The sequence below is a fragment of the Motacilla alba genome, chromosome Z (assembly GCF_015832195.1).
Source record: "Motacilla alba alba isolate MOTALB_02 chromosome Z, Motacilla_alba_V1.0_pri, whole genome shotgun sequence".
NCBI classification, from domain to species: Eukaryota; Metazoa; Chordata; class Aves; order Passeriformes; family Motacillidae; genus Motacilla; species Motacilla alba.
In genome coordinates this window covers 45,884,868-45,907,585 of record NC_052046.1, presented here as the reverse complement: position 1 = coordinate 45,907,585, position 22,718 = coordinate 45,884,868, and the positions used below count along the sequence as shown (strand labels likewise).

The 22,718-nt window shown below is 36.9% G+C and overlaps 1 protein-coding gene across 8 annotated transcripts in view; it reads right to left on the bottom strand.

The window, feature by feature from the left end:
- Positions 1-5,396: 5,396 nt before the first annotated feature.
- The window catches only part of CDC42SE2 (CDC42 small effector 2), an 84,948-nt gene continuing 67,626 nt past the window's right edge, over positions 5,397-22,718 (bottom strand). For 7 of the 8 annotated variants that reach the window (XM_038125893.1, XM_038125896.1, XM_038125899.1 and 4 more), the window contains 3 exons: positions 13,530-13,631; positions 8,893-9,010; positions 5,397-8,470 (listed from right to left, as the gene is read on the bottom strand). In XM_038125893.1, the coding sequence (XP_037981821.1) occupies positions 8,912-9,010; positions 13,530-13,631 (201 nt within the window). In that variant the 3' untranslated portion in view covers positions 5,397-8,470; positions 8,893-8,911. Of the gene's footprint in view, positions 8,471-8,892; positions 9,011-13,529; positions 13,632-22,718 lie in introns of those variants that run through there. The other variant, XR_005255530.1, reaches the window with a different exon arrangement.

The window sequence follows — 22,718 nt, the reverse complement described above, 5'->3', positions numbered from 1 at the left end:
ACCAGGTCTGGCACCACTCCAAAGACTTTTCCAAAGACTTCCCATTTTCCTCTATCTAGGCAGTTTTACCTGACCAAAGAAAGTGGAACCTGGAAGTGCAGTAGCTGCTGTATTTTCCTTTTTTCACTCAAAAACTGCTGCCAAGGTTGGCTTGTATTTGTGGGCTTTCATTTTGAGACCTATGCTCAGCCTCAAAGCAGCTGGACAGCTTCACCGTGGCTTCTTGGAGAACTGCTGATTCTACAACACACACCTTTTAGTGTACTTTCACCTCCAGGCAGGCTGGGATTTTTCTGTTGCTTTCCATAACACAACTGCAAACATCAAACCCACCTGCTGATTAAAGAATCTCAAACAATCAAAATCAATATTGAAGCACTTAGCTCTGATGAGTACATGGTGCCATGTTCACAAAAACATTTCTCAGTCACTCTGTCTGTAAGGAGAACAGGTGGTATGGTTTTCACACCTCTGATTTCAGAGATAAGAGGTGAAAATGGTATTGCATCAGTGACAATGTTGTGTCATTGGGGCTGACTAAGAGGATGTCTTACTGTTGTAAACAATTTCTCTGACGATCATATGCAGGCATAGAGTCAGAAATATTTGTCAAAACCATGAGAAGTTGCACAGCCAGAGAGCTCTGTGTCATGCAAAGAGCTCTCAGTTGCAGCAGTCACGACTGTGAACGCCACCCTTCTGCTCTTCCTCCCTCTCTCCCTGCATGTATTGTTTATAGGAACCAGAAGTTTCCAGTACAGGAAAAAGAAGTATCCCATCTACCTGTGTAAGTTCCTGAGACTTATCCCCTTTGTTTTGGTGTTTCTTTCACTGTGTCAAGATGTCAGTAACAGGACTGTCTCTGCAGAAGTTTGGCAGAGGACAGATCTTGTTCCTGCGTCCTAACAAATGAATAACTGAGATAGTTGTCACTAAAAGCTGTATCTGAAGCTGTATTAGCAGCGGAAGTTCCTTTCTTTTTTCACCAGATGATTCTAAGTGTTCTTACTGACATAAATGAACAAAGTAATGTAAGTTGCAGTGACCTCTGGTAAGAGAAGTTGTCCTACCCTGGCTTAGTTCCTGCAGTCCTTCTTCAAATAAATCTTTTTATTACAACAAATGAGGCTTTTTGACAAGAATACTGTGACCCTTTTTACTTTTCTCAGAGGATCTATTTTTTCTTATGTCATGGTAATTGCTTGAAGCAGCAGAGAACTCTCTAGTTACCCTGCTGCTTTTGCAGGAGTCTTATCTTTCTGACTACAGAACACAGTCAAGGGACGAGGCAACTAGTTTGTGGAAAAAATGGCTGGTTTTATAAAATTATTACTAAAAAAATAGATGAGTTTTTCTTTTTCAAAGTCTCTATTATGCCCTGTGTGCTTGTGCATCTCACTAGGAAGCTCTGAAGTAACCTTAGAAAAAGCATTACTGATGAAGTGAGGGTAAGGCATGGGATGCCAGTCATTCGATACTATGTTACAAAAGCAGTGCTGTTACCCTTTAGGTTTTAACCCCCAAGCAAATTTCAAACCACTGCTGATGCTACTGGTTTAGGAGAACTGTAGATATTTTGGGGATATTTATGTTTGACATTTCAGGTCTCACTTAAATTCATTAGCTCTGGCTGCATATTCCTGACAATCCACTGAGATCTGGCTATGATGCCATTTATGGTGAGAGAATCAAGACATTCTTCAGGTGCGAAACAAGAAGCAGCACAGCACAGAGAGTCTTTAGAAATAGTTCTCATGAGCCCAAAAACCTTAAGCAGTACACAGTGAAGGAATAAAAATGCAGATGATGGGGTGTACCTGAAATTTGGGCAAAAGGTTGTGCAGAGGAAAAAGCAAAGCACTGAAATTCTGAACTGTGGAAAAGTATTCTTAGTTCTGTAAAATCCTCTAAACTCTTTGCAGCCCTCTGATTCCAGATTCTCTTGGTCTGATTAGAAAAGGCCATTCTCATTTGCAGGTTCATTCATGGTCAGAGCACTGGACTGTAGATTTCTCAACTGCAAAATAGTTCAGTGTGCTGTGAAATTGGCTTTAACCTGAGACAATAGGGAATCTAAAGCAGTTGCCCATCCAGAAAGGCCAGTGCCCACTTCCTAATTACCTAAATATTTATTAAAACTTTTAAACATATTTTAATGTGACCATCAATATTGCAAATAATGGGGCAGGGCAGGGAAAGGTTAAGGGCCTTGTGGCATGGTTTGTTGGACAGGGCTGTGGAAATTTCTTACTTAAAGAGCTTAAATTTAGAAGGCATGTCTGTTCCCTCGAGAACTTTTCATCATGGGTGTGGATAGCTTTCTTCAGTGACAAAGCTATTCAAATGAGCAGCTGCACATACTTGATCAGAGTTTTCTAAGCAGTGACAGCTCTGATTATTGTATTGATAATAGCCAGCTTCAGTGGCCCTTCCATGAGCTGACTCTGCTGGCATAATCCTGCTATATGGGGGCAGGGAGCAGGAGGATCTGACTTTCTTCACAATGTTAACCAAGTGCCCTTTCTTAGAAAATGTGATTTGAAAAGGATTTTCTTAGTGCAGTACTGTGCAAACTTGCACTTGGAAAGACAGCAGTGCAGCCCAGGAATGTGATGTAAATGCCTCACTTAGTGTGTGGGGAGGCTGGAGGAGTCTGGGCTGCCTCAGCTGCCTCTTGAGCAGGGCAGCTGCTGTGGTAGCATGTGTTGGCCAACCCTGCAGGCACACTGAGCTGCGGGCACGGCACATGCATCAGGCTTTACCTGTTGCAAGCACTCAGAAAAATAGCTGCAAGTCCTTTGTGCCAAATGGCTTTGGCACTTTGGCTTGGGATACCATGTCCATCCTATCAGCGCTGTGCTGGCCTCCTCATTGCTGTGGGAGGGATGTTAGAAGTGCTGCTACAAAAAGGAGGACTCTCAGACAGCAGCTAAGAAGTGCCTTGTGCTCTCAGAAATTGGCAGGCACTCTGAGAGACAGAATTATTATGTCTCCTTATGCCACGTACATTGCAGACAGTATGGGCCATTGTACCTACACAGATCAGAAAGTTTTAATTTTGCTCTATGAGACTATGCAAGTGTGTTGTAAGAGGCTGAAAATCCTACTTTAAATTGTTTTAGTAAGCAGACATCCTCATATAACTTCACTATAAGTTCATGGTTCTATAAAGCTGTTGTTTTAGCCACAGTATTTCCTTCTGGCATGTATTTCCAGTGCTCTGGTTGTGATTCAAAGAATAAGCAAGGAAGCTCTTAAATCAAATCATGGCATGGTGATTTAATTCCCTTCCATGGACTGGGCTGGGTGCATTTGGGCAGTCCCTGAGGAAAACAGCATGTGTGCAATTGCAGTTAGATGTAAGCAGATAGAAGTGGGTGGTTCTAGTGGGACTTGAATCCATAGCAGTAGGTCCAAGTATCATCTTTATTTTGTCCAGCTCCAGTAAATGAGTCTGGAAACAGACTTCTGAGTAAGTTTTCAAAAAGATGTGAAGCCACATGGTCATCTATTCACCATCCTGTGTATTTCCCCTGTTGCCCTGGGATACTCTACTGCCCATTCTGACAGATCCTGATTATGCCAGCTAGAAACCAAACAAGCATTGCAACTTACAGAAAGAGTAATTGTCTTGGAACCTACTACCTGAAACAGTGAAAAATGAATAAATCTTGCTGCACTGGGCTCTTGTTTTTGTGGCTGTTGCCAATAGCTCCTTCTTCAAAAGGATGCCATGGGGAATACATACAGTGCTTGGTCATCTATCAAAGTTCAGCCTTCCCCTCCACTTATTCTTCTTTCTTTTCACTCATTCATCATTTATATCTGCCCTCCCTGCTGTCCTCCATCCCTCCAAAGCCAATACTGCTTACTGAAATGTGATTTTTTATTTCCTATTTCCACCCTTGGAAATGTTTCTCTTCATTATAAATGTGAAAAGAAATGCTGTGTAGTGCCCCTGTATCAATGCATTACCCTACTGCTTAATGCATATACCATACATTAGACTATTTTTAATGTTCCAGAAGGTGGAATACAAGTAAAAAAATCTGTAGAGTCCAAATGTCCATTAGCTAAAATGACCATTAGCATCAATCACTTTTGAACTCTTTTCCAAGGTGTATGGTTCTTTGAAAGTTTTATTGATAGTGTTAAGATGATTTCCTAAGGAAAACTGTTCCAGAATAGCTATTTCCCTAGAGACACCACATTTCAAGAAAGCTGAGGACTTAAAAATCAATTTCAAGCAGTATTCATTTTCCTCCTTCAGGCAATGTTTTAAGAACTGGCCTTGCACAACAACAGCCAACCACACACACTGGATGAGGGATCACGGTGAGTGACAGCAGGTGCAAAAGATAAACCCAGGCTCCTCTGTTGTGCATTAGAGTTCCTCACACCACTGCTCCATCAACTGGCGTCATTCATCTGGAGCCTCCCAGCAGGAAAGGCACAAATTTGATATATGTTTATTTTGCCTGGCAGATTATTTCAAATCAATTAGGACCTACAAAGACTGATGAGAGATTTAAAAAACTGAAAGCCAACAACCCCTTCCCAGAACTGAAGGCAGAGTATGCAAAGCATATTCCTGGGAAACAGGGATATGCTGAGGACTCCGATATGCAGGGCACTGATAGAAGACAGTACTCCTAGAATGCTGACATCAATATATAAAGTTTTCTTACTGCTTAGTGATGTTAACTCCACTTGAAAGAATTGATAACCAAACTTAACACCCTACTGTTATTTTCTGCTGATAGGCTCTGTTACTATCTCGTATATAAAAACACACTACCAAATTTCTTGAAAAACACCCCTAAAAAACCAGGAACTTGTCTATAGACAATGAATGCTATAAGCTCAAATGCTTAAACAGCTACAAATGAATGCAGCTTTTGCATGACAACTTAGTTATTCATAAATGGGCCATTCTGCATCATACTGAAGGAAGCAAGTTTGGTATTTAATTTATTGCCAACTCAACCAGCACTTTGAGTTTTCCAGGTTTAAAAGAAAACTTGCTTGAAAACTGAAATTATAATTTCTCTTGTGGGAAGGTAGAAATTGATTTCTTGTGCAGTGCTGATAGATGGAATTACCACTGATAGCAGAAATGAATCTTTCTGTATGAGGATGGCTGACTCTTGGTAATGATGTGGTTGTTCTTTTAGCAACATGTTCAACATGCTTTGTGCCTCCAAACCAATCAGAATACTCTGGACAAAGCCATTGAGTACATGGAAAAAGAGCTCAAAAAAATGGAATTACTCTTTCCAGTAGATGTATTCACCACTGCAAAGCCTGAATGTTCTGTTTTGGGTGGGTTTTCCTTTTGGCTTTGTTTGGTTTTTTTTTTTGTTTGTTAGTGGTTTTGTTTGGGTTGTTTGTGTTGGTTTTTTTTTTGTGGTTTTTTTTGGTTTTTTTTGTTTCTTGTTGGTTTGCTGTTGTTTTTTGTGTTTGTTGTTTTGGGTGGTTTAACTCCAACCACCAATTTAATGTCTTTCTATGGCCAAATTATCAATGTTCCCTGTAACAGATTATCTCTGATCCCATGACATTCACTCCCATGCTCCCATGCTTACTCTGAATAAGCATTAGGAAACTGATCCAGGTTGAAACTAACCAGTGTGGTTATACAACCTTTCCTAGAGGTTAGTATCCACGAGTTAGCTGCTGAATCAGTGTCAGAGCTAGGATGGACTGTAAAGGTAAGCAGATGGGACCAGTCCCAATCAGTTTCACGGGTGTGCCTTTGAAGTAATCCTAGTAATTACTGGCAGAATTTTTAATGTCAGTCACTGAATATGCACACAGAGTGGAACATTTGGTCTTCAAAACATACCTTTGTAGACAGTTTTAAGTTTCTATAACCTCAGCATTAAAAAAAAATAAGAACCCTTTAGCTGATTGGTATAGCATGGATTTATCTCAATCTTTATTTTACTTTAGAACCTTATTTCCTTCTACCTGCCTTTTTTACCCTCAACTAGCAATTTAATGGACTTGGCATGAGCTAATGAATTCATTATCAGTCTTTAGAAGAATTTAGCATGAAATTTAAAGCATTAAGTTAGTGCTTAATGAATAAACTTTGAGAGTGTCAAATATAAAAATTAATTGACCCCAACAGAGAGTAGGCAATACTGTGCCTTGCAGGTACTTTTAATGCAGAAGAGCATATTATGGTGACAAGTCTTTTACTGACCACCATAGTAATCTGCAGCACAATCAGGAAAGTAACACACATATGAGTTGCAGTCAAAAGGAAAGATTTCAAAAGTATATTTAGGACACTCTCCCTTCCTTGCAGAAGACTCTGGCATACATGTTAAATCAATGCAACAATAATACTGATAAAATTATGGGTTATTCCATTTGGCAACAAAAGGGTCAAGTGCCACAAAAAAACTCAAGCCTGCAATTTATTTATTGATACTAATAGGTTACTCTTTTCACCACAAATATGTCTGTAAGATTAAAGTGTTTTTCTAATGCAAATATAATTTATGGAAAGGAAAAAGGGTAGGCCACCAACTGAAAGAAAACATTTATTGAATCAAAGTCAATACTTTCCTTTTAATATCTACAAGCCAACACTGAACTGACTTTATTCAAGAATGAACACAATGTACAAAAAAAGTATGTCTGTTATAAAAATATGTCAATTTTTTTTCCTGGCTATTGAGCTGAAAACATTTTGGCAAGTGCAAGATAGGTTTGGCAAGCAAATTTAAGCTGCTATTACCAATAACAAAGATCAAATAATTTTATAATAGTTTTGTAGTATATTTAAGAGTCATTGTTAAAATGGCATTGGAAATGCTAACCCCTAAAAAAAATATATGTATCACTGCACTGCCATGTACTTATCCATCCAGACAATTGAACATCTCATCAGGAATCAGAATCTTTATCGGTGAACACTATCCAACCTACTTTGAACTATTCAACCAGGTAAGTGACAACTACCACTGAAATACAACCTAGGAAGGCAAACTACCTCCACAGCTGTTTATTTTATGTGTTGTTTACAAACAGAGAGAGAAGCTTAGGTAGGTTCATAGATACTTAAATAAACCAAAGAGCTGTTGCAATGTGAAATCAGGGAAAGGATAGAAAGAGAGTAAAGAATTATTTATGACAGTAGTCTACATGTGTATTTGCATATAGAAATGGATTTGATTAGGATCAGTTATGCCGTATTTGTTTAGATGGTTTGAGTCTTTTTCCCTCATAAAAATCTAATGTAACCAGGTCTCAAATAATTGACTTCTTTAAAACCACCAGCAAGAAGCAAAAAAAGGGACCATTTACAGAGATAATCTGAAAACAGTGCAATATTAAAATGCAGTTTCACAACATGTGAAAGAAACATGCTTTGGAACCTGAGCAAAAGGCATTTTACTGACAGTAAAAAGTCACCCTGTATGTTGTTTTCATTGGCACCTGTTCTGCCAGATTAGTATGTCGCTCTTGGCAACTTCCACGGCCCTAAATATTTAGTACACAGAAACTGCCAAATACTTAGAAAGGTCTACTAAACTTTTCAGCCAATATTGCAGGTAGTCTGACATGCTGCTACTGGAAATGACTATACAGGTTGAAATTAAGGAAAATTGTAGAAAGAAAAAGAAGCAGCCAAACATGTTGCTCTTCTGTGTAAATAGACTAAAGCCATTCCACAACACTTAGATATAGTACTACACTGGTTTACAGTCTCAACGTCAGCTCTTTCAAAATAAATATACCGAACATTTACAACAAATGCCTCATGAAAGCAAGCTCTCTCTTTATTATTTCAAGACCAATGGGATAAAAACTAAAATAAAGACATGACTGAAGCAGCTAAATTACAAGTCCTTTTTCAGAAACAGGCATGACTTGGTGCCACAGCAAAATTTTTCACATCTGCAGTAAGTAATTTTTTTTTTTCTTTTAGCACCAAGAAGGCCACCATAAAAAGTAACATCACAAAGCATGCGGTCATCTACTCTGTTGATTTTGTACGAAATAATTATTTGTGCTTGCAGGTCTCAGACCTTTCAAAAATTCAGTGAACATTAGGTAATTGAAGACACTAGTGGAAACTCATTCAGTTCTAAACTATTTGAATGGAGAAAATATTAAAAGACTAAAAAGCAACAGAATGTTGTGCATTAGTATTTCTGAGGAATGAGGAAAGCTAAGATTGGAGCTGTAATGTGCCTTAGAACAACTAAAAAGTGACAAACAATCCTAAACAGCTCTACATCCATGATACTGGTAGAGGCCAATGCGTGCATGCCACTGAAAGGCACAGTCAGACCAATCTGATAAGTGGCATCATCAGAGCAGAACAGCAACTTTTCACTGGACTAATCACGAAGGGTGAACAATGAGCCATCACTTCTCTTGTCATGAGCACAGAAAGCAGTCACCAAGGCAAAAGAGAGGACACAGGAAAGAAGATACAGGAACTCACATAAACCTAAAAGACAGAAAACATGCATTAAACCAAGTTCTGAGCATTCTGACCATTTTCCAACTGCAATACTGCTATATATTGACTTAACACCATACATCTTATGGAACCACTGCAAAAGTGGTACTGTAATCACACCACAAACTTCTTATGAGACTTGTTTTACAACTAACTTCACCTCCAAAGATTGGCCTACATCACCTTTACTTAAAACATACTTAAGGTCAGACTGACACAGTCAGAACAATCTGCACTCCATTCTGTGAAAAAGTAACATTCTTATAAGATACCTAATTTTTTACTCAGAAATTGATTTAAAAATTGGTCATCATAAAGACACAGGTTTTTACAGGGAGATAATTATGAAGCAGTAGGATTGTTTTTCATACTGCTTTAACAGTGCCTAAGAAGTAGAATGAAATACTTACAGGAAAGTTATCCCCAAGGTTATCCTGCCTTTGTATCTACGAGCTGCATTTGAACATTTGCAGATATGCCACCTCCATAGCCTCCTTTGGATTGCATCTGATTCTGAATTGAGCTGACCTAGGGATAGAAAGGAAAAGAGGGGTAGAGGAAGAACAATGAGTTGTAGCATCATCTTGTTTTTAATTTTATTTTTTCTCTAGGTTTAGTTTCCAAGTTCTACTTTGTTACCAGTAAAGCTTTATTACTTTGCACAAGGATACATGCATCCAAGTCTTGCTGAAATTTTAACTTCAGCACATAGCTCAGCAGAAAAGATCGAAGAAGTGGTGCTGAGGCAAAAGTTTTTCCTCTCTCCTAAAGAAAGCTGGCTGATTTATGGTTTCACTGATTCACTTGATTAATAGAAAAATAAAAAAAATCAAATCTTTTACTGGTATTGACTCCACCTGACAAACTAAAATTTATCTTGTTATATGGAAAATGTTCTCTGGCAAGTATGATGACCCCTAAGTTTATCACTAAATTAACATAATATTAAAAGTATAATATCCAAGTTGCAAATATTTGTATGGCTAATTCCGATCATTAAAACAGGGCTAAACTAGAATTTTCTAAATCAAAAAGGACATTTTGGTTTGTGGAACATTTTTGATTTATCTATTTACATGACAACATACAATGCTTCCCTTAACCAATACTGTTCCTTTAAATGAAGGGCATTTATTTTTTAAACCAGTCAATCTGCACTTTCCTGAACATAGCTTATTTGAAGGTATTTTTAGCCTGATGCACATAAATCTTCATGCCCCCTGTTTCATGCCTCATTTTTCAAGACATGCACATCCTGCTATGACTTTCACTGCCTCTATCACCAAACAGAAATGGAAACCCATAGTTCTTTCCTGCTTGTGTTGCATGAGTCAAAATAATCGTGTCCAAGTGCCTGCAGGAAGACAACTTGAATCTTAAAGGTTTGGCCCTTTTTTCTCTGCATCCCAGAGCATACATAACAACTACACAAAGAGTGGAAAGTAACATTCATTCAAGGCTATGCCTGCAGGGCACCACTTGCAATTATTTCATCTATGCTCCTCCTTCACAGAGACCTAAAAACACCACTGGAACATCACTATGCTGTATTAAAATAGCACAGGAGAAATATTTCCAAGCAGCTTGCCTGATATTCCCTGTCTAAAAAGACAAAATAAATATATTTTCCTTTCCACAGCAAGTAAAACACATGCACATGAACAGAATGCACCAGCAAACTCATTCTTCCACGCAGTTTTTCAAACCTATGTGACAAAAGAGCTTGTTTTTTTATCTGTATCTTCAACGGCATATTACAATGCTATGCAAAGGATTGTGTTTTTATGTATTTAAGCAGCACAATGTAAAACCATTTTATGCTTCAGCCTTTTGCTGAAATAAGTGATACAGCTGCAGCAAGCAATACTACCATCTTATTTTTCTTCAGGGAAATGTATTCAGGGCCAATTTTCTAGTGGATCTGACATGAAAGACTACAAACTCAGTAAAAGAGTGTGCTGAAGTGCATAGGGACATATTTAAGAACTTTCACATTTTACAAAGCCGCTCATCTTCTTCCCTAAGCATCTTTTCCTGCCCATGGAAAGTCTGAATTCAAGTTTTTTCCTCAGAAAATAATTAATCTACACATAAATGTATTCACAAGAGTGACTGTAGGATGCTGGTAATTTTATCTGAATGAACTCTGACTTCAGCATAAAAAAACCTATAAAAATCTCCAGGCCACATCACCTTTCCACCTAAAAACTTTTTTACTAGACTTTAAAATTTTGGAGAGCAGCAAATCAACAAAAATTGCAAGGCTAAAGTGTAGGTTTTCAAGAGTGAGTCTAATTTCTAAAAGTGAGTCTAATTTCTCCAGTTCATGAGTCACACACGAGTAACTGGGTAAGGAAGTATCAGTCTTAAATGCAGAGACTTCTGCCTTTAAAAAAGAGAATGCAGCAAATGGAACTAGTCTGCATTAACAGTTCAGTAGCTATTTTGCATATGAAAACTTTTGCAGGAGACATACAATGTTAAAATTGCTAAGCAAAAAAGGTCTAACATTTGTAGGCTTTTAAGGTGGCTTTTAAGGTTCTTTCTGAACCACCCTCCTTTTGAAGCTGAGCAACAAGAACAAGCACAGTGAGATGTAATTTTTGGTTTTTTTCTTTCCCAAAGATGCCATTGCCTTTCTCTGATGATATGCAACAGCAAGGTTCTTCTCTCTTATGTCTAATTTAGATGAAATTAAGGATTTTAAAGATTTTGGAAAGGAAAGAGGATTGTACCCATTAAGGGTCATGCAAACTGTTGTGTTGCTTATGCATCTCATTAAATTTCCTTATTTCCTTTTTTTTTGCCCTCCCTTTCAGAATTAGGAAACAGCACAGACAGATCTTGAGAAAGAAAACAATGGAAAAGTACATGAAATACATGAAATCAAAGACTGAACTGAAAAATATGAAGCATTAGAAGAAAGAGATTTCATCATGGACTGTGAAAGCAAAATAGGGGAAAAAGGGATGGAAATGAACAAGAAACAGTGCACAGAGGGCTCCTGCTGTTTAAGTATACCTCTGACAAAGAAGCAAGGCACTCTGCAGAGAAGGAAAACAAAAAAGCAAAATATTTCAGAAATATTCTGGATAGTCAGAAAACTATTCAGTCAGAATTGTAAAGATGTATAACAAAGAATAATGCTGATGAGAAAAGGCACAGGGCAGACAGAAAGTGAATAAAGAACCAAATATAAATGGAAAATCATTAATTAAATTGCAGGTATTCACCTAAGTTATTTTAAAAAAGAACGCACAAAGAGGGTCCTGAAAGAATATAATGTCCATGCTATAAAGGAAATTATGCAGCAGAAGAACATGTGAAGGCTAATGCTGTAATCTTGGAATTTACACTGTGAAGAATGAATGTGGAGACCACCATAGAAGAGGCAGAAAATATGCAGAGTGAGAAAACAGAGATTTGAGTTTCTGAAGCAGGGGGAGTGGGAATGATTATTTTTCACATACAGATACTTTCCATCAAGGATCACAAAAAACATGCTGGTCATTGATGCAGCACATTATCCAAATTTAAAAAAAAAAAAAAAAAAAAAAAAAAAAAAAAAAAAAAAAAAAAAAAAAAAAAAAAAAAAAGAAGAAAGAGCTACTTAGAAGCATTCAAAACCAGGAAGTTTATGTAGAGAGACAATAATGATTACCTACTACCTGGAGATAAATTGGGTATTATGCAAGAAAAGGATGAGAGCAAACAGGCAGAAAGTGAAAAAATAAAGCTTCAGGCCACCTACACAAATCTCAAATGAGGCAGCTCAGCTGTGAGAATGAGGAAGGTTCCCTCAGGAGAAACAACAATTACTGAAAAAGCAAAAGCCACACTTTAAAAAAGTAATCAAACATGCTGGTCACATTATTTTCAGTCTATTATTTCAATTTATAATGGCTTTAAATATTAATGCAATATATCACATTAAATAAGGAATCAGCTTTAATTAAATTTCATCAAGTGGAATCTGTATTTGGCCATTTACCTTGCTTACAGAGGTTTTACTAAAAATCATTTCCAGCCCACTATTTTGTTTTTGAAAAAAAGTCTTGCATTTTTTGATGTTGAATTTTCTAGCTTTGCCCTTCCTCATTACATGCTGAGTTAGAAAAAATTTTTGTCTGATCTCAATAATACCAACTTAAACGAGCTGAAGCTACAAACTACCTCCCTTGCTTACATTTAGGCTTTTAAACTCTGCTTTTTATTCTGATATCTCCAATAGAGATTTTTCCTCTTTGTCAACAACTCTTTGTCATCTCCAAATATGTTTTCATTTAAAGACTATTAATTAAGTCAAGAAGTATTTTTCATCTACATACAAACATTTTTTATATTTTATATTATTAACCTTAGAAACAGACTGATATTTCACAGAAATTTGAAGCTCTAAAAGATACACCTCTTTTCATAAGCTCATTTTCATTATTTATCTTAGCTTCTGTTTTTTCGCTGTCAGAAAACTAAAAATATTTATTGTGGCCATCTTCTACAGGAAGCTAGAAAATCTTACCTGTGACACTGCTTGCTCTGGAAATAATTCACATTGCAAACAGGGCTACAGAATATGGAAAAAGCTCAGCAAGAACACCCAAACATAAATTTGTGTACACCATAAACTGAGGTAAGTTAGAGTTCTACATAAACTACATTTAAAACAGCTTGAGGCATTTAACGTAAGAAATCTAGTCAACTATAAGACACTTGGATTTTTCTACATAATACCTGAGTATATTTTCAAGTATACATCTGTTTTGTTTCATACATATAGCCAGAGTGAATTTTTAGTTTAAAAAGCATTCTATATAATTTATACAGCATCTAAAACGTATTATCAATAAATACAGAATTAAAAAATTATAATCTGTATTCTTGAATGCAAGTGTTTAGGACTTGGAATTAAAATGCTATCAGGTCATTCTTCAGTTTCCTATAGATGCTTTCTTATAGCTGAAAGAATCATTGCTTCAGCTACAACATACAAATATAGTGTTTCTGTATTCTATCTAATATGAAATGATGTTCATCCACTCATGCTTACTGAATTCATTCCACTGAATAGGTCTCCAGATCCTACATGAGCTGTGTGAACAAAGTTTGTCGGCTCCCCAATCATGCTTCGATCAATCCGCCGTCGTCTTTTCTGAAAGGAAGGTAAAGAAAACATCTGAGATTCACTGAAAAGGCAGAACAAACATGTGTCATAAAGGCAGAAGTTAACCATCCATAGGAAGGATAATGCATACACTGTAAGGTATTTTAACAGTCAAAAAACAGAGACCAAATTCTGAGGTTAACCAAAACACTAGTATTACTGTCCTTTTTACTTGGAGGATGTGTACCAGACAAGCACAGATACCACTCCCAGCATTTAGGCCAACAAAACATTAGTAAATAACCTTAATAAATTCCACATTTATTAACCAGCATTTGCAATGTTTCATACAGTAACTTCTGCCTATATTTGTATTTAAATCATGGTGGGACAGATCAAATTTGAGTCATTCAAAATAAGAATAAAGGATCAAAGTGTGTTAGAATAGTCTATGAAGCCACTAACTTAGGAATTTTTTACTTGCATGCCCTGATGTCACTGTTTGCAATTTACTTCATGGCAACATCCAGAACAGTGCCTTGAGTTTGATCAGGGTTAGTCACAGACATATCTTTACTGAACTCTGAACCCATACACTCAAGATCACTTCCATTCTGCATGATTGTTGACTGTGAGCTTAAGGGGTGCAGTGCAATACTAAAGCAAAATGCCAGCTCAGGGACTCTTCTGATTCCTATACCATGCAAAGGCAAGAATTGCCTAACCTCTGCTTCCCAATTTTCAGAGTCACAGCTTCATTTTTCAGTAATCTAATAACATGCAAGTAAAAAAAAAAAAAAAAAGAGGCAGTAAAGAATTTCCATAATTAAAGCTGCTTTGGTTGCCTGCTTTCAGCTAAGCATTGAATTTAAAGGATAAAAACAAGAAAACCCTATCCTCATTTTTCAGGCCAGAGCCAGGAGCTTGCACAGAGCAATTCATACAGTGTGTAGTCACCATATGCCCATACTCTGAAAAATGCCTGCATTTGGGAAAAAAAAAAGCCACAAAACACAGTTCCAATATCTTACTTTAAGGTATGTTGCACGAAGTAGAGTTTAACAGCTAAAAACTTACTTGAGCTCAAGTGAAACCTTCCCATTACCTTAAAGTTCACTCAGTCTTGTTTTTAATGATCTCTTTTTCTAATTGGCTATGAGATTGTAAGACCACACAGACTCAAGGCATGAAGGTACATGCCTTGAGTGGGCTAGCTACTATTTCAATAGCTACAGATGAAATCTTTATGAATCAGAGCCCACACTTATAAGAATACATCATAGGGTTTAGCCAGTAAGTACAAAACACATTTGGTCCTGTCCTGCTCCTTTTCTCTGATTACAAAAGGAGATTTCAGTAGGTTTCAGTACCTTCTTGCATGCTACGAATAGCTGGGATGAGGAGGAAGACATAAAATCCTGTGGGAACAGCTAAATACAATGATCAGATCTATGCTAAAACTACTAGTGAATTCTCTAATTCCAAAGAATTTTGCAAAATCAATCAATGGATCAAATAAAATATTCCAGCTGTAAAAAAGTTGTATTTACACCATCCTGTACTGTAATATGCTGTAATGTTGACACAGAAAGATGATCTACACAGCTGTATGAAAATACACTGCTTTAATTAAAACACAATTATTTAATGCTTGCAGCAGTTGCCCCCTCCCTCTTTTAAAAAACAGCAACCAAATGTATGTATCTATACAATACACCCACAATTCATTTTAATAGAGTTTTCATGCAGAGAAAATATAGACAAACTCAAACACTTTAGATTTTTCTTATTTTTGTTTATGAGTTTTTAAGACAATTTAACTTTTTTTGTTGTTTTTAAGAGTAACTTATTTTACTCCTTAACTTGTTAAGATCACTGGCAAGCCATTAACAAAGTGCTGGATCTTGTGAATGACTGTAAATGATTCTCCACTAATAATCAGTAGCAGTCAATCAGTAACCACTACTTAAACTGCACTGCCACCAAACCATGTCTCAAGTTATCTTAACTGAGTTCCTTATCAGAGGCCATCAGCCTGCTACCCTCTTATATGCGCGCACTGATGTGAGCTCCATGAAGCTGTGGAACAGTATTTAAATGCAGTGCCACAAAATAGTTCACTGTGAAAGCAGATAAAAAATTGATTTACTTTATTTTTTTCTGCAGGAGTATCCAGCTTGCATATTCCAAGCTTATTTTAGCTTAGATCCCAAGAATGCTTTTGAAGCAACTTTACCAGCTCTCACTTACTGTGATTTAATTTTAGACTAACAAAAATTACACTTTTTTCTTTAAATGAAGCTGAACTGGAAGACTAACTGATGCTCTCCCTTGCTATCAGACATTGAGGCCAATGAACCAGGTGAGCCAGGCTGGAGTAGATCACAAGACATCTAATACACATCATGACTCCCCAACAGCAATTGTTCTGCTGTCCTACACAGCTGATCCTACTAGAATGTGCTGTCCTGTAGACATGGTCTCAGCCAGAACCAAAATGACCAATTAGAATACATGAACAGACATGTGGAGCACAGCAAAATACACCTCTTTATAAGGAGTGTAACAGGAGAAAGCAGTAGGGGAATATGCTTGAAAAGGATACAAAGCTTTTACAGAGGACACCATAAATATTAGCTTTGCCAGGATTTTGATTTAAAGTTGTATTTTTGAGGCCTTGTATCTCTAAGAAGACATTCATAACAATGTATGTATGCTAATTAAGAATTAACACATGAGATTGATTTTTTTCAGTAAACTGAATTTGAAAGAAGCAGCACATTCATCTCCTACTTAGGAAGAAATTAAACATAGTTATGCTCATTCCCCTCTACCATATGTGGCTTTCCATGCTCTCTCCTAGTACAGCTCACAAGGCTTCTTGCATGACTGATTTGTTGCAGTGAAGGACTGATTTTGTTCTGGGAGTTAAAAGTGCAGTGCTTGGGAAGTGGTCCCTGTCTTCTACAGAGCCACAGAGGCTGTGGCTGATTAGCTGAGAAAATCACCATGACTTCTAGGAGGGGAAGAAACATAAAATACTCCATGTTAAAAAGAAATAAAAAATGCTGACAGGTCTCAGCAAAATTTAATCCTACTAGGCTTCAACCATACCCCAAACTGCTTGACATCATACCATAAATAATTACCCCTAGAATACATTTACACACCACTGATCTAGTAGTAATGAAATGTGACTAAAGGTCATCTATGAAACAAATGAATGTTTATGACACTAGTGCAAAGAATTTCAGCATACACACCCCTGAGTATTTGTACCATCTAAAACTTTGTTTTCAAGATGTTTCTGACTAAAGAAATAAATGCCCCAAAATGAACTAAATGTCAGCCTAACTACAATGAGTCCTGTGTCCTCTATTTGCATTCCCTATGGATTTTTTCCCTAGCAGGAGGGAAACAGAAGGTTCATAATGATTAGCTAACTTGACAGTTATCTTTTCTTGACAGTTTAGGTCAAGTTACTGAAACATTCGGTTTCAGTACTGAAACATCAGTGGACAAAAAAAGTCCACTTTTAAAATATGTATTAAAGTGTTTCTTCCCCTTTGCCTTGTCCCAAAGCACTTCCCCTTTTACTAGGAGGGCAAGGGGTGACATAGAGCACAACAATGATGAGATGAGAGGAAAAGACCTGTAAAAGGATCTTGGAAGTGGAACATGAAGTGCCATCATTTAATGGCTTTACTCAATTTGTTCCCTTGACACAAAGCTGAAGAATTTGGATTGCAAAGTACATACCATGCAATCTTTACATCACGAAAAGAAAAACTGATCTTGAAACTGAAGCAGAAGAGATTCAGGCTTGTGTGTTAAATGTCTTGAGAGAAATGGAAATAGTGTGAAGACCCACCTAAGAAGCCCTGTTTTGAATGTGTACTAGATGCAATGAAACAGGATCAAATTTCAGTTACCATAGAAATGAAGTAAAGATTGATCTTTTCTATTCTTAACATGCAAATGACACTTTGCACCCACACAGTAGCATTTCCTTCAAAATACCAGATCAGAAATCAGAAAGCCTCCAGTCGTTGCATCACACAATATATTTTAACGTTGCAAGTTTCTTGAAACTTTAAACAATTTTAAACTTTTGCCTAAAAAGTTAAACTAATTATACCTCGTATTCAACCTGCCCTTCACCAAAGCCACAAACATTTCACTGAAATGCTGTTTTTCATAGTTCCAAAGACTACTTGTTGCAAGAAATTCAAAACTGTAATTTGTTTCCTTAAACATACGGATGGGTCCAGAAGTATGTAAAATTTGCTTTCTACTCCCCTGTATTTCTGGCTTTCAGGGAAGAAGTTATCTTTTTTCACTATCTCCAGATTTTGTCCAGAGGTCAGGCTGCGCTTCTTTAACTCAAGCCCTTTCATAAGTGATGGCAACACTCCTGAATTAGGCAAGCTCTCTGTTTGGGAATTTTTTCTCCTTTGCGTGGTAATGCACCCCTCTCTGCCACTTAGATCTTGGGAGGCTGACAATTACTTTCCTGCTAGAAGCTGAAGATGCAAGTGAAGTCAACCTTTGTATGAAGTTTCATACAAAGATACTCCAAAGTCAAATGCCAGCCTACATTTGGTGGGTATCAAAAGCAAAGGAATCTGTTAAGCTCCAGAAGAGCACATTCTGCTAATTCTACACCAGATATTTTGAGATGGCTGCGACAGACATATCAGAAATCCAAGTCTAAGTGAAATGTAAGTGACAACAGCATTGCAAAGGATCCTACAACACACATGTCTGTGTGGATTTTTACCTGCAGCAGGCAGTCCTAAAATGAAAGGGGTACTGCAGGTGTAGATGAGGAATGTGCACTAAAGTACATGGTGGAAACTGAAGAAATTCAGGGGGGATGATATATTATTGTCATATTGTGAATACAAAATCTCCGAAAACAATGCTTCTTTATTAAAATTCACGCATATGGCATCCTTCTCCTATTGCTTACCCATTTAATTTATCTCACTTTACAAAACAAGAAAAAGTGACGACTCTTTTTTCCACACAGAAATGTTCTTTATCCAGCTGTATGATGTCCTGGCTATTTATATCTTGGGATCTCAGTAAACTAAATTGTAAGAAACCAGGCAACAGAATATCCACTGTCCTCAATGTGTACACGAGCAACAATCAGTGGCAGGGACAGGCTGGATCTTTGCACCTCACATTGAGAATAACAAAATTTGGTATTTAAGTCACAAGTAGTAAATCCTTGTTTTAATCACTCTTCTCTAAAACTAACACAGACACAATTATGTTTGTATTGAGGAGAACTCTTTTAAAACTAATGCTTATTAATATCATCAAGCTATCACAAGGGAAGGATAACTTTCCTAATGCCAACTTTTTAGCATTTACCCAAATGTTATGAGTGTAATTTTTAGTAACTATTTTATACGTATAGTTTTTACTTATTTCCTGTGCAGTAAAAATACATTGCACATAGCATATTTATGTATTACTTCTGTTATATTATTATATCATGTATCTAAAGACTTTTTTTAATGTCATTTCATATTTATCTGTGTCCCGAAAGTACAGGGCACAGTACAATACATCAGAAAGGAAATAACATGCTGATCTGATCTATCTAGTCTGATATTGTGCAATGTGTTTCCAACCAGATCAAAATCAATATGAAGTGTTCCATACACAAAATGCCAAGTGATGCACCTTCCTTTTTTTGATCAAGATTATCTAGTCTTTCATTTTAACTATCTGTAGAAGGGGAAGTTTGCTCAAATTTGTCACAATTTCTCCTTATTCTTCAAGACGTGATTATTTTTCATGACGTATTATTTTGGCTTGATACACGATAAGGAAAAAAAACAAAACTATGTACCATGCTTCGGCATCTCAACTGATACAGAGTAAAAACATCACCTTCCAAGATTAATTTTCCAAGATTAGTTTGTATCAATTCCTTCTCTAATTTCAGACTATTAAAAAAGTAAAATTAAAAGGAGTGGAGACTGTGTAAATAAAGGAATTAATAACACTCCACATTTGAGTGGGTTATGGCAGGAACATATGTGGCTTCAGTGGGCCCCGTTCACCTGCTAGGCTTGCCTTTGTGGAGTCAGCAATGCATACTGTTGGCTGGCAGGCTCAACCTTGCCAAGCCAAAAAATGGTCTTCCCCTTTCCTTAAATGAATACTGTCATAAAACAGGCTTATCTCTCTTGGCAAATGCTAACTAAAGAAGATTAAATTCCTCTCCACAGCCTTATTTGAGATTTAATAAATTTACTTGCTAACTTCCTACACAGAAACTCTCCCTAGTGAGCAGAGAACTAAACGATCCATCGGCACACTATCAAGAGTTGCTTTGCAGAATGGGTTTCTGTGGTCAGAGAATATCACTTAACATTTATTGCCTCCAAAAAGTTTTCTTTTTTAAAAGCAAAAAGATTACTGTGCATTCATAAACACTAGAAAGTTACACAGCTTTTAATACTTGTCTCCACAACAGGAGCGTGAATTTTGACTGCTAGCTCAGTCATTACAATGGCATCAAATACAATAAGAAACAATTCACTCTCTGATACTTCTTTGCAAACCTGACTTTTAAGTAACAATAGGGTAGTTAGAACATAATGAAATATAATAACATTTAACATCATCTAACCCTTTGCAACACTAGGAGATCTAGTTCTAACACATCTTTCCATTCTAAACCAATCCAAATCCCAAACTCTCCTAAAGCAAAATAAATCCCAGTAGAGCCACCCACCTGCTACTCTTATGATAGACAGGGTAAATGCAAAGAAGGAATATACTCCCGGTTTTCCTCTATATCTACCTGCTATGTTTGTTTTCACTATATTTTGTTTTCACACTATATGGGTGCACTATCAAGACACTGATAATACAGATACAATATGGATTTTTTAATTAAATAAGAGCTATCAGATTATAGGTTTTCTCATCTATTGTGTTTGATGTTTCAAAAACAACCCTCAAACAGCAAGCCTTTTTTGCAGAACTTCTGTTACCACTTATTCTAGTGATAATTTCATTATTACCCAATGCAAAAAGCAAACTCTTAATCTGCAAATTCACTTTGCTTTCCTTTTACCAATCAAGATAAGCATCCCTGAGGACATTTCAATGATAGAACTGTTGAAACAGAGCCATTTGCTAGCTTTGTATTCAAAAATCCAGCTGAAACTTCAAAAGCAGTTGCAGGCCAAATATTAAAACAAATCCCAAGACAGAAATCTAAGGGAAGGATTTAATCAAAGTCAAGATAGTCAACGATTTCAAGATGGAGGATTTGGATGGTTAGAGGAGAAACTGAAACCCTTCCCTTTATTTTCCTTCTTTGACATTTCATATTTTTTGTATATGCTCTTAAAAAATAACAGCAGCAAGATTCCCTCTGCTGTGGCACCCATCTGATCCTCCAGACACTAACGCACAGGAAGGGCTAGGTATTTGCTCAGAATAGGAAGCATCAGATCACCCTGCAGAGGTAGTTTTCTCTCCTCCCACACACATGCTGTTCTGCTTCCAAAATAGTCTCGTGGACAGAATAATGTGAATGTGTCTCAAGACAAGCTGTGGTCTGAGTGATGTGTCTCAGTTCCCAATAGTGACCCATTAAAATTGCCTAAAAAGGTCGTAGCATCTTGCATCAAACTCTACAAAAGGGGTCTGTAGGGGCAAGGGTATCCCTTGCATTTGCTTTTGTGCATTGCATGTTTAAGATGCATTTCTCCACACTTTCCACCCTAATTAGGAACCTGTACATTCATGTCAAAACCAACAAAAAGCAGGTATGCATGTGAAGCTGGAAAGCTAACACCCATCTCTACCAAGTAGATCATTAGGTAACAAACTAACACTGTGAAAACAATAGCTGGATATTCAGGATCATCATAAAGTCAATGTGATATTTTTGAAGAAGGAAGGTTGCATGTTCCCTTAACATTTCCTTGAATATTGTGGTATTTTTTTTCAGCTGTTTTAAATCTGTGAGGTTACACTGCAGTCCATCATTTATACAATCCCCAAGCACTATATACAAGTTGATGAAAGAGACACGATACAGAGTAATATTAAAAGTCCAGTCAGCACTAGCATATGTTTAACAATCCAGTGTTTAATTCAATTTTTGAACCATAAAGCGACAATGACCATTTGAAGTGTAGGAGCCCACATAACTCTCTCAATGAGCCAGAGTAGTTTCAAATGCCTCATGTCAAAACATCTCCCACACAGAAAAAACACACAGATGCACAACTAAGGTAATGTGCAAGATAAATTGAAATGCTAGACACTGCCTCCAAACCACTGAATTTCAGTGACAGATTTATTCTAAAGCAGTAACATCTGATATCTAAGCCCAGCATAAAGATGTTCTAGCCAATGCTGTGATCTCCATCAACAAGATACCAAAGCTGCTGCCCTCACTAAAACACATTTTTCTCAGTCTCCTACTCGGGCAGTTTTTAGCAGATTATTTAAAGACTGATTAAGGATTTTGCAAACTGTGGCCTCATCACAACAGAAGCAGGAGGAAACTGGCACAGGCTTTCATACCAGCTCTTAAGCAACAGAGGTAAGTAGCAGGTCTCCAGCACACACAGCTTTCATTAAGTTTCCAAAAGTTCATGATGCTTCATGATTTCTCTAGCTAAAGGAATCAGGAAATTGAGACCAGGGAATGAAAAGAGGTAAGTTTTTTAATAATGTGAGCTGTTACAACTAGTATCTAATAAGCCGATTATCAAGTGTACACTGGATTTAGCATTTACAGCAAAATCACTTGGCATGTACTGACTGACTCAAGTGGAAAAAAAAAGATGAAATCTGATTGTCTCAGCTCCTCAGCTGAACAACTAGCAGTTCCATTCATGCATATAAAAAAGCAAAATGAAAGGATAAATAAAATAATCTGAAATGTCAGCAAAGATAGCATCATCAAATCTTTGCAAAATCAGATTGATTTTGTTTCAACTTCTCATCAAATTAATCTATTTCATAACTTTATATATCAAACTGGATTGCATATTACCTCAACCAGCTCCTTTTTTTAGCAAATTCACCACCTTTTTGCATCTTTTGAAGTATAAGCTTTTTTGGTTTGTTTACACAATATTCCATTAT